This window comes from Lontra canadensis, unplaced genomic scaffold, assembly GCF_010015895.1.
Source record: "Lontra canadensis isolate GAN:19392208 unplaced genomic scaffold, GSC_riverotter_1.0 scaffold114, whole genome shotgun sequence".
NCBI lineage: Eukaryota > Metazoa > Chordata > Mammalia > Carnivora > Mustelidae > Lontra > Lontra canadensis.
In genome coordinates this window covers 889,622-902,498 of record NW_022631108.1, presented here as the reverse complement: position 1 = coordinate 902,498, position 12,877 = coordinate 889,622, and the positions used below count along the sequence as shown (strand labels likewise).

At 34.5% G+C, this 12,877-nt stretch overlaps 1 protein-coding gene across 1 annotated transcript in view; it reads left to right on the top strand.

The window, feature by feature from the left end:
* The first annotated feature begins 779 nt into the window (after positions 1 to 779).
* The window catches only part of LOC116856923 (fibronectin type III domain containing protein 3C1-like), a 51,550-nt gene continuing 39,452 nt past the window's right edge, over positions 780 to 12,877 (top strand). The window contains exons 1-9 of the mRNA XM_032840643.1: positions 780 to 952; positions 1,473 to 1,589; positions 2,458 to 2,580; positions 4,986 to 5,061; positions 6,458 to 6,534; positions 8,048 to 8,489; positions 9,271 to 10,191; positions 10,702 to 10,754; positions 11,087 to 11,229. Coding sequence (XP_032696534.1) covers positions 1,509 to 1,589; positions 2,458 to 2,580; positions 4,986 to 5,061; positions 6,458 to 6,534; positions 8,048 to 8,489; positions 9,271 to 10,191; positions 10,702 to 10,754; positions 11,087 to 11,229 — 1,916 coding nt within the window. The 5' untranslated portion in view covers positions 780 to 952; positions 1,473 to 1,508. The remainder of the gene's footprint in view (positions 953 to 1,472; positions 1,590 to 2,457; positions 2,581 to 4,985; positions 5,062 to 6,457; positions 6,535 to 8,047; positions 8,490 to 9,270; positions 10,192 to 10,701; positions 10,755 to 11,086; positions 11,230 to 12,877) is intronic.

Genomic DNA, 12,877 nt, shown 5'->3' with positions numbered 1-12,877 from the left:
CCACCATCTCAGTGGTAAACTCTAATATGACATATCATGTGCACCAGTGATTGGAAGTTCTGATGAAAATTAAGACGTTAAGAGTTGGGAAGGGATTTACACACACATGTCAAGAGTTTGTTGCCATAATCTCTATTTGTAAAATGTCATTGCATGTTGCTTTAAATCTTGATCAATACAGTATTTGAAAGAGCTGAAGAACAATTACTTTAGCTGTAAGTGGAAAAAATTCTGTGGTAAAACAAGAGAGATTTAAATTAGTCTAAAGTTCTTTTCACTGTTGAGTAGATATTTTAAAAGAACATTAAGTATGTAGCTAGTTCCTCTATTGTTAACCTAAGAGAACATACACATTTTCCTGCTACATAGGCTCCATATGTCTTTATAATTCCCAAGTTTTCTTTCTAAAAAAATTTGAGGAGCAATGGGATGCTTCGTTGTTAAGTGTCTGCCTTTGGCTCAGGTCATGATCCCAGGGTCCTGGGATCGAGCCCCACATGGGGCTCCCTGCTCAATGGGAAGTCTGCTTCTCCCTCTCCTTCTCCCAGTCCTCCTGCTTGTGTTCCCTCTCTCACAGTCTCTCTCTCTGTCAAATAAATAAATAAAATCTTTTAAAAAATGTTTAGTCTCTCATTTATGAAAAATTGTATTTGCAGTAAAAAGTCTCTTAAGACTATATAAAAATCTTGGTAAGGAAATGATGTAAGTAGTGACTAGAATTATGACATAGCGAACATTCTTTTACATCAGTGTTACCAAGGAGTTGTGAAGCACAACAGTACACTTCATTTGGAGGACTTGACTAGCTCTGAAACGTCCTCTCTTGAGTATCCTCTTTCTCCACCTTCAAAAGAATCATATATTTCCTTCTGATTTTTGTCCAAGTGTTTATGGAATCAAGGATCTGGGCTAACCTACCATATTTCATCACTTGGTGCCATCTACACATGAGGTATTTGAACCTGGAAAGTATTTTAAGTCTAAAGGTTTGGGTTTGAAGCTTTGTGTTATGTTTAAGATATTTGGGTTTAGTATCTGAGTTAAGGTAATTTCTATGTTCTTATCTTTTTAAAGGAATCTAGTTAATTATTACAGCCTTCTAATCAGTATGAAGTCTTATTTGGCAGTTGAAATCATAGATTGGAAATTAATTGGACTTGATCTAAATGGATCAAATTGACCAATGACTTGTTTAACTAAACAATTCTTCACACTGTGAAATGAAGCTATCTTCACTTGTTTTCATGAGTGAAGAAAACTATTCCAATATCTTGACACCAATTTTCATGTATTTTTATTTATGAAGACCAATGATTATTTTGAAATGTTGCCATAAAACAATTTCAGTTAAGTAACATTTTTGGAGAGAAAAAGTATTTAAAATGGCTTTTCTAAGGAGTAGATCATCATATTTTGTCATTTAAAATCACTACTTTGACTTCACTTGTTTAATTTATGATTACACGCTTTAGAAACACCACTTACTGTGAAAGCCAATCTTTTTAGACATGGATGAACAAGGGGTTGCACCTACTCTTACTGAAATACCTCCCATGGCATCAGTTATCAATGGCGAACCCATGCATCAGGTAAGGATACTTTTGCTTTTTCTTTTTTCATTATAACTGATCAAATCCTTCTTGAATCCAGTATTGGCTTTTATTTAGAAAAAGTGTATCATTTTTATGATTGGTCACTTAGTTTATAAGTTTTCAGTCTTTACACAAACATTGATTTATCTTCCTTGTATGCTTTTAAAAATCCCACTAGAGACATTTAACATTAGCTTAGGTCACATATAACCTCCTTTTGGGTTGCTTTAGCTGTTTTTCCAGCCTCCTTCGACCAGCTTAAAAGTCCTGGTGTTGAAAGTTTATACTATCCACAGACGGTATCTTCTGATGAATAGTCTAAAAATATGACTGTAAAGCAGACTAACCTTCTTTCATACTCCTTATCTTTGAGTTCAATTTTCTAATATTTAAAGGTATTGTTTTGAGCAGCAATGACTTCTACCTACAAAATTGGTCTCAAGAAAGAACATGTTATAGATTTAGCATTTATTCATTTGAAGAAATCTATTCAAGAAAAGTTTTTTTAAGGATTCATTTATTTAGAGAGAGAAATCAAGGGAAGGGCAGAGTGAGAGAGAGAGACTGAAGCAAATTCCCCACTGTGCACAGAGCCTGATGTGGAGCTCAACCCTAGGACATTGAGATCATGACCTGAGCTGAAATCATCCATTTAACTGACACTGAGCTACCCAGGCATCCCTATTCAGGAAAGGTCTTACCTACATATATAGGGTGAAGAGATCACTTAACTTTTTTCTTCGGAGTTCAAAAAAAAAGTAAATATTGTACTTCTGGATTAGAATTTGATTTGACATCACAATATCAAAAGGAACTGAGATAAAAATGACCTGCTTGAAATTAAGTGCCCTTTCTTTTTTACTAGATGCAGAATTATCATCTGGACAACACTGCTGGAACACAATATACTACTAATTATTCACAAACAGTGACTCATCCCAAAAGATATACCAGATGGCCTTCTTGTCCTCAATACTGGATACAACAAGTACATCTGAATTTTACCATCAGACAAGTTTTGTTTTCTGTTTTTCTTTTTTTGTGTTTTTATTTTTCCTGGAGAGTAGGAATTGGTCTTTCCATGTCAATGAACCTATTTTCTATGACATTATTATATAAAATTTTACTTGGTTGGGGGAGGACCCATTATTTAGGGATATTGAATTTCTCCTAAGTGCCCATTGATCCTAATGTACTCTTCTTCTTGAGCATTTCAGATCCCAGTAACTAGTGAGTTTGAATATTTTTCAAATTAAGAATAATGAACCTCCATACTGTTTTCCAGAGTGGATGCACCAGTTTGCATTCCCACCAACAAGAGAGTATGAAGGTTCCCCTCTCTCCAGATCCTCACCAACACGTATTATTTCTTGTGTTAATTTTAGTCATTCTGATAAGTGTGAGGTACTATCTCATTGTAGTTTTGATTTGCATTTCTCTGATGGTCAGTGATGTTGAACATCTTTTCATGTGTCTGTTGGCCATCTGGATGTCTTCTTTGGAAAAATGTCTATTCATGTCTTTTTTTTTTTTTTTTTGCAGTTCAGTTCTTTTTTATTTTTTTCATGTTAGATTAGTCACCATACAGTACTTCATTGGTTTTTGATGTAGTGTTCCATGATTCATTATTTATGTATGTTCTTTTTTAACTGGATTATCTTTGGGGGTGCTGAGTTTTATAAGTTCTTTATAGATTTTGGATACAAGCTCTTTTTCTGATAAGTCATTTGCAAATATCATCTCTGATTCCATAGGCTGCTTTTTAATTTTGTTGATTATTTCCTTCACTGTGCAGAAGATTTTTATCCTGAATGAAATTCCAATAGTCTGTTTTTGCTTTTTGTTTCCCTTGCCTCAGGAGACATATCTAGTAAGATATTGCTACAGCCAGTGTCCAAGAGGTTGCTGCCTTTGTTCTCTTCTATGATTTTAATGGTTTCCTGTCTCACACTTAGGTCTTTCATCCATTTTGAGTTTATTTTTGTGCATGGTACAAGAAAGTGGTCAAGTTTCATTTTTCATGTGTCTGTTTTTATGCCAGTACCATACTATCTTGATGACTATAGCTTTAAAGTATAACTTGGAAGTCTGGAATTGTGATGCCTCCAGCTTTGCTTTTCTTTTTCAAGATTGCTTTGGTTATTTGGGGTATTTTGTGGTTCCATGCGAAGTTTAGGATTGTTTGTTCTAACTCTGCAAAGATGTTGGTGGTATTTTGATAGCGATTGTATTAAAGGTGTAGACTGCTTTTGATAATATAGGCATTTTAACAATATTTGGTCTAACCCATGAGCAAGGAATGGTTGTCCATTTCTTTGCGTCAACTTCAATTTCTTTCATAAGTGTTCTACAGTTTTCAGATCACAGGTTGTTTACTCTTTGGTTAGGTTTATTCCAAGATATCTTATGGTTTTTGTGCAATTGTAAATGGAACTGATTACTTAATTTCTTTCTGTTGCTTCATTATTGGTGTATAGAAATGCAACTGACTTCCATGCATTGATTTTTATCTTGCAACTTTGCTGAATTCCTGCACCAGTTATAGCAATTTTAGGGTGGGGTCTTTTGGGGTTTTCTATATAGAGTATCATGTCACCTGCAAATAGTGAAAGTTTGATTTTTCTTTGCCAGGTTGAAAGTCTTTTATTGCTTTTGTTGTCCGATTGCTGTGACTAGGTTTTGTGAGACTATGTTAAATAAAAGTGAGAGTGGACATACCTGTCTTGTTCCTCAAAAAGTTAAAAATAGAACCACTTTATGATCCACAATTGCACTACTAGGTATTTACCAAATGGATACAAAAATACCAATCTGAAGGGATATATGCACCTCCATGTTTATAGCTGCATTATCTACAATAGCCAGATTATGGAAACAGTACAAATGTGCATTGACTCATGAATGGATAAAGAAGATGTGGTGTATATATATACACAATGGAATATTATTCAGGCATAAAAAAGAATGAATTCTTGACATTTGCAATGACACAGATGGAGCTAGAGAGCATAATGCTAAGGTGAAATGTCAGAGAAAGACAAATACCATATGATTCCACTCATATGTGGGATTTAAGAAACAAAACAAATGAATGAAGGAAAAAAGGAGGAAGCAAGAAGTGGGCCCTTAACTACAGAGAACAAACTGTTGGTTGCCAGCATGGAGGGATTAGGGGGATGGGTTAAATATATGATGAGGATTAAGGAATGTACTTGTTTTGATGAGCATTGGGTACTGTATGTAAGTGTTAAATCACTAAATAATACACTTGGTACTAATATTACATTGTATGTTAACTAACTGGAATTTAAATAAAAGTTTTAAAAAATGACAATGATTTTTCTTAGATTAATTAACAGAAAAGTATGTCACCAAAGAATGGTTTATTTCTAGATTATATTGGTTCAAGTTAACCCTGGGGAGACCCTCACCATCAAGTCTGATGACGGGAATATTCAGAATATCCAAGGTCAGTAGAAGTATAATTAGATGTGTGTTTCTTGAAAGCAAATAGGGTAAATTTAAATATTAGTATGAAATGACTTTACTAGTAATCTATTCCATTAGTATCCCTTCCCATCTGAGCCAGATGGAATCTTAAATTTATATGGTCCTCATAGGAGCATAGTATCAATATAATAACTAGGGCTCGTGTTGCTAGTCTTACCAGAGATCTTCATGTAAGTTACTTTTTTTAATTGAAGATTAATTCAGTAATTTCACTTGAAAAAGTTCACATCTGGCATACACTGACAGTGATTGATAGTTTTAGATTCTTTTCTTATAGGAGAGGACGACCGAGGCCTTCAGAGAGCTCATTCACTCATACATTCAAGTATTCTTTTAGTGCCTATCATGTTCTAGCACTGAACTAGGTATTCAAGATACAACGCTATACAGGAGGGGGATAAATTATTTATATATACATTTTAGTTTGCTATATATATATGTATACATACATAGCAAATGTATAGCACATAGAATTGATTCCATAGTAATATGAAATTAACATTTACTTCATACAAGATTTAATATTATTTCAAATTGTGATGATTGTTTTTGTTCTTATGCCAATTATTTTGTATCCTGAAGTGCTTTAGAGCTATGTCTCAAAAATTTTTCAAAAGATTATCAGTTTTTTAAAAATTATCATTTAGCAATGGATTCCATATGGCTGCTATATAAAGTTTATTACAAACTCATATTATTTTCCCCATTATTAAAAGTAAATACCATTCTAGGACTTGAGAGCGATATAGATTTTTAAAACTAAGCAATAATTATAATTCAGATAAACAAAAGAATGATGACTCATAAAAGTTTCCATTCTGTGTTGGATTTTTAGTTCCTATGCAATTGTATGTTTAAGACAGTAAGACTATCTAGTGTAAATATAGGGTATCATGAGTAGCATTGGGTCCTTCTCTATATTATTCTGTTTTCTAAAAGCTATTTCACTTTGCTATTATCAATGAAAAGCTTAAAATTAAAGTTTTCTTATGTAACATCACTAAAAGAAATCTATTTTATGGTTCAGAGTAAAACTTTTATTATTCAGTATATACATAAGTAAAAGAACAATTTACTGGAAAGCTGATACTTCCTTTTTATTAGTGTTTAAATTTGCCAATGTTTTTATAATATAAACTTCGTCCAATCCCCATTATGTGCTTTATTTTCCATCAGTTGTGATGAATTTCCATTGATTCATCTACATTCATACCTAGTTTCCCTTGCAAGTAAGCAACAGACACTTTGAAAATGGTTGGCTGTTGTAAAAGCTTGGAGCTGGTTTTCACTGTGAAAAGCTAAATTGACTTTGTTTAAAGTTATTAAGGAATTTATTAGTAATAATTCTCTTTTAGGACCCGCTGATGTACCTCTGATGTCACCAAGTGGTACCCTGCCACCAATATATCTTCCTCCTGGTTACATGTCTCAGGTATATGAGTATGATTTTTTGTTTGTTTGTTTGTTTGTTTTTGTTTAAAGATTTTTATTTATTTATTTGACAGAGAGAGACCACAAGTAGGCCAAGAGGCAGGCAGAGAGAGAGGAAGGGAAGCAGGCTCCCTGCCGAGCAGAGAGCCCGATACAAGGCTAGATCCCAGGATCCCGGGATCATGACCTGAGCTGAAAGCAGAGGCTTAACCCACTGAGCCACCCAGGCGCCCCTATGAGTATGGTTTTATTTAGTATCTAGCCCTAAAGCATCATTTAACAGTTATTATGTCACTATATGATAGAACTTCTGAAATACCATTTAGTTGTTCATTTTATTATCATCATTGCTAAAAAAAAATGCAGTCAAACTTAACCAAATCTCCCTTAGGTTGTCTTGTAAATAAGTCCTTACTCATCTAATGAATTTGCATCTCATCATATTCATTAATCTTCTATTGTTTTTTGTTTCTGAGTACTGTAACCAGTCTTGATTACCTATTACAGTAATGGCTTTTGATAGTGTGTAAGCTTTGGTCCCTAAAATTACATATTTTCTGTTCAGTAATATTTCATTCTCAGGTGCTGGACAACAAAGGGCATTTTTTTATAAATTCCTCAAATATTTACCAAGCACTAAAGTGGACAGGGAAGTATGTCTCCTATAGACATTAATAAGAGATTTCATGGCCTCTAAATTTTATAACTGGGAATATGTCTTTTCCTATTGCACAGCTGTGGAAATCAATAACATGATAAATAAGTCAATATAATATGGTTTGATTCTAAATGGAATTACCTATTTCAACAATAACTAACAAAAATACAAATGCATATACCGTTTCACCTAGCAATGCCACTTTGAAGAATTTATCCTACAGATGTGTTTTTCACAAATTTGGAATAATAAATGTACAAAATTATTCATTACAATATCGTTTGTGATCATGGAAGGCTGCAAACAATGCACACACTTGTCAATGGAGGACTGTGTACAATGGAGGATATCCAAATAATGGAGTACTATGCAGCTATGCAAAACAGTGGGGTAGTTCTATGTACTGATATAATAAGATCTTTAAGATACATTGCTAAGTGTAAAAGGCAAGGTACAGATAGTAATAATGCAAATAATGTTTCTTTTTATGTAATACAGAGGGAAAATAAGAATCTATATTCTTGCTTGTATAGACAAATTCTGGAAGGATTCATAAGAAACTAAGAACAATAGTAGATATGATTTAGGAGGGAAATTTTACATTTTTTTATACTTTATGGTTTTAAACAACGTCAATATATTATCTATTGTTAAAAAATTACCTTTTTGAAAGCCATACATATGGAGATGAGGAAGAATTATCTTGTCTTTTGCTTGACATAGTTTCAATTGATTATTACTTTTTGATCCCTTAGGTTTTCTAAATTAAGAGCACAGGATATAATTCTAACTTAGTTTTAAAATGACAACTTTTATTAATTCTAATATGTTTATATGGTTCTGTCTTCCAACTTAGGTGGTGGAAGAAAATGGCATTCGCAAAATCATCATTGTGCCTCAGACAAGTGACTATCGTACAACCATGCCTGCTCCTATACCACAAGTATCACACTTCATTGGACCATCCCCTCCTATGTATCCACAAGGTCCTCAACTTATGTATCCCCCAGCTCAAGGGGAATTTCCACCACCTTATATCCAAGAGCCTTTGCCACAGCAGTTGCCACCACCACCACCACCACCACCACCACCACCGCTGCCACCACCACAGCTGCCACCACCACCAATGCCACCACGACCAACGCTACCACCACAGCTGCCACCAGCACCAATGCTACCACCACAGCTGCCACCACCACCGATGCCACCACAACCACTGCCACCACCACTGCTGCCACCACCAATGCCACCACCACCGATACTACCACAAGCAACATTTATATACCAAGAGCAGCACGGTAGTATATAATTTTCTTAAACAGGAAATGTTTTGAGTTTGTTAAAATTAAGAGTTTTGGGAAATTATTAAAATGAAAAAAGTAGGGGCGCCTGGGTGGCTCAGTGGGTTAAGCCGCTGCCTTCAGCTCAGGTCATGATCTCAGGGTCCTGGGATCGAGCCCTGCATCGGGCTCTCTGCTCAGCAGGGAGCCTGCTTCCCTTCCTCTCTCTCTGCCTGTCTCTCTGCCTACTTGTGATCTCTGTCAAATAAATAAATAAAATCTTTTAAAAATATGAAAAAAGTAGAAAGTAGTAACATTTCCATGAATTATTTCATTTCATGCATGTATATTAGGATTAATAAAAATGAGTACTGGTTTGTGTTTAAACATAATTTTCTATATATTTTTGTACTTGATATGACATTGACTTGTGATATTTATTTTTACTGGTTGGGTCTGTAAAATCATATTGGAAAATTATAAAAGAGTGTTTTGATTATTAATGCCACACAGTGGGAATATAAATGACACTGAAGGGTCAACAATATAATCATCTTAGGACATTAAAATTTGGAAGTGGAGTTATTTCCTAGGAAAACAATATCTGCTCATATTTTTCTTTCTGTACATATCAATACATTACAAAAATACAGACCTAATATCTGTATTAAAGCGAAACAGGAAAAATTTTAAAAATAAAACATTGCTTATCAGTGCTTTTTTTTGGTTTGAAGATTTAAAAGACCTTGAGATATGTAATTATTATAATTACTAAGCAGTACTCCATTGTCTCTTTTAGAAATTTATTCCCATGGAAGAGCAAATTATAACCAGTTTGATGAAAGGGCTGTTAACATGGGAGAACATATGAAGAAAAAAATGAGAGAAGGCCAACTTGGAGGACACAAGACTAGCTATATAGTTAACAACACCTCTTTGCCTATGAAAAAAACCAATGATTTTTCCAGTTTGCCTCCTACTCCAAGCACTTACACTGTGGACTATGCTCCAAGTACCTACACTGTTGACAATACCTTGAGCACCTACACTGCGGAGAATGCTCAACACACCTACACTGTTGACAATGCATCAGGTACCTACACTGTAGACAACACTACAAACACTTACACTGTGGACAATGTTCCATGTACCTACACTGTGGAAAATACTTCGAGCACCAACACTGTTGAAAATACTTTGAGCACTTATACCGTGGATAATGCTCCATGTACCTACACTGTGACCAGTGCTCAGAACATTTACATTGCTGACAATACTCCCAATACTTACACTGTTGACAACTCTCCAAGCACTCATGTTGCTGACAATACTTCCTGCAATTCTTCCACTGACCATATCCCTAGTACTTCCACCACAGACAATGCTCTTCCTTCCACCACTGATAGTGTTTCAGGCCCTTCCAGCACTAATTATGTCCCCAATACTTCCATTTCTGACAGTACTCCCAGACCATCACCTATTGACAGCACTCCAAGTTCTTCCATTTCTGACCATGCTCCCAACACTTCCATCTCTGAAAGTGCTCCCACCACTTCTACTATTGATGGTGCTCTCAATGCTGCCAGCAATTCCAACACTGCCAGTGTTCATTTTGAGACTAGTCATGGAAAGAAATGGAGTGCTACAGAAAGTGGAGACATCAAGCAGAAACCAGGTGGAAAACAAAGCAAGATCGCATCATCAAATGCTGCAGAAAAAGGTAAGGTCAGGAGTTTGGCTTTGTCGCCAATGAATAAACATCCTAATGTTTAGGAATCTCAGTGTATATTAAATATTTAAGTGCTGTTTTGTTTCCATTTCCTCTTATCCTCTTTATACCCCTAAATCTAAACTCTTAATGAAACCACAGTTGGGATGCCTTTTTAAATCATGGAGAAATGACCATCCTCATACAAAATGTGTCATATATCTTATGTGTACACCACATAATTCTTTTCTAGTTGTCTGCCACTGAAACACTGCAAGTTACTCTACAGTCCTAATGAATTCACATTATTTCATTTAAAGAGTGGACTCTGTCTTTTGTTAGAGTTTGTTTAATAACATACACTTTAGACTGCTCTCTTCTTTTAAAATTTTAATGTAAATTGCTACTAGATGTTTAGTAGCTCTCCTGGTGATGATGTATTTGCAGTGGGATAATAGACATCTAACTTCTTTCTTTTGTCTTTACCAATGTAATATTTTATTTTGGGGTGTTTCCTTTTAGAATGCATAACAGAACATGGAAAGTCATGCTGTTTCACCATTGAGAAACCTGTAGTAAGTAACTAAAGTGAATATTTAAGTATTCCTTTTAATTTACTTTTTCATTCTAAAATATGCAAGTTCACTGATATTTTTCTCTAGTAAAGTTTTAATTTGAAGCCTTTTTTGGTTAAAATTTCATAATCTCCATTAGTTATTCAATACATAAAGATTCAGATGGTATTATTAAATATAATATTAATAGCATTGTTTAATCACAGTATTTAAGCACCTAATATGAGGAGAACAATATATTTAGCATCAAAAAGTCTGAGGGAAATATTATATCATAAATTAAAGATTATATTTTTTAAATACCCTACTTGAATTTTTGTTATTTAATTTAGGTTTCTGATATTCAAACAAGATCTGCTACTATTTCATGGAAACTACATTGTTCTGAGAAATGTGATCACACCAAATCTCCTGTGACATTTGAACTGGCAATCTCTAATAGTGGTAAAAATGGAAAATATAAAAATGTATATGTGTAAGTCTCTTTTTAATCTTTCTCATTTCTCATAATTCAATTCAAATATGCTATCTAAATGTATAGACCTCAACTTATACCTACGCTGAATTCTAAAGATTTTTTCTGCAATTTTTTCTAAGCTTTGAATGCAATTTTATACTAAAATAGTTTTATGAATGGTGGGTGGTTGCCAGGTCAGTCCTTGAAATTCATTGAATCATAAGTATGTTAGTGCTGAGAAGGATCTTAAATATCAAGTGGTCCATTCTCTTCAATTTACAGCTTTCCTATTTGACAAGTTTAGACTCAGGGAAGAAAATGTTCCCTCCAATTCTCCCTTTTCTTTTTTCACTCAGGTCATTTTAGGGGAAAAAAAATTTCACTTTATGGTAGGCTACACAAGTGAGGTATTTATGTTGCAATTGGATTTAAGACAGACTTTCCTGGAAATTTCATTATAGAAGCTAGTTATAAGGTGGAGCTATGATAGCAGCAGGATGAGCTTAGGTATGTGTTCAAAAGATACAACCAGGAAAAAAAAAGAGAGAGAGATACAATCTGGACTAGGAAAGATACAGTGGATGACACAGCAAGAGCATACCCAACCACTCTGAACAAACAGCTTTTCGACTGAATGAGGACATGTAATCTAAGAACAAACAGAGGCACAGGATAAAGGAAATCCCAAGTGAGGAAGAACAAATTCCTTTGCCCACCAAACAATTATGCAAGAAATAAGTCAGAGGTCTGGAGCAGTGTCTACAGCACTTTTAAAATGATAATGCACTTTAAATTTTGTTTACTAGAATTTCTCATCTTTACTCGGAGACTCAAAGTGAAATTTGAAATGTAATTATTATGTAAATTTTTATTTCCTTTATAATTAGCAACTAGAAATTTCAAATTTAAGAATTATAATACACAATCTTCTATATTGGGTAGAGGGATGGGAAGATGTAAAATGTAAGAAAAGCTACTTATAAAATGAAGGGGTTTTTTTTAATTTTATTTTTTATAAACATATATTTTTTCCCCAGGGGTACAGGTCTGTGAATCGCCAGGTTTACACACTTCACAGCACTCACCATAGCACATACCCTCCCCAATGTCCATAACCCCACCCCCCCTCCCAACCCCCCTCCCCCCAGCAACCCTCAGTTTGTTTTGTGAGATTAAGAGTCACTTATGGTTTGCATGAGGTTTCATGGTGGTCTTTTTCTGGTGTTATGTATTTCATAAATATCTTTGTTTTTTATTAAAATACTATAGTCACCCTATCACCTTGAGTGTTCTTTGCTTAGAAGTATCAGCCTTTGCTTAAAAATAGTAACTTTTAACTTTTTTTGGAGGCTATTTCTGGGGTAAAGCCTGCAAGAACCCTTTTGAGTTGGTAGAGTACACCTCGGCATCTGTGACAGCTTCAGAAAGACATAGATGTGGAAGCCCAGCCACTTGATCCAATGTAGCAAATAAGTGCTCTCCCCAGAAAGATTTCCTTTTGTAATTGAATGAATAAATTGCATGATGCACAGTGTCTTTGAGGCTTTGCATATCAACACTGTTTTAAATAAGCTAATTAAAGACAAATCTGTATTATTACAGTGTGAAGAAGTTGCAATGGGAAAAATTATAAAATTTCACTTCATAAAGCCATAGTAATTTCACA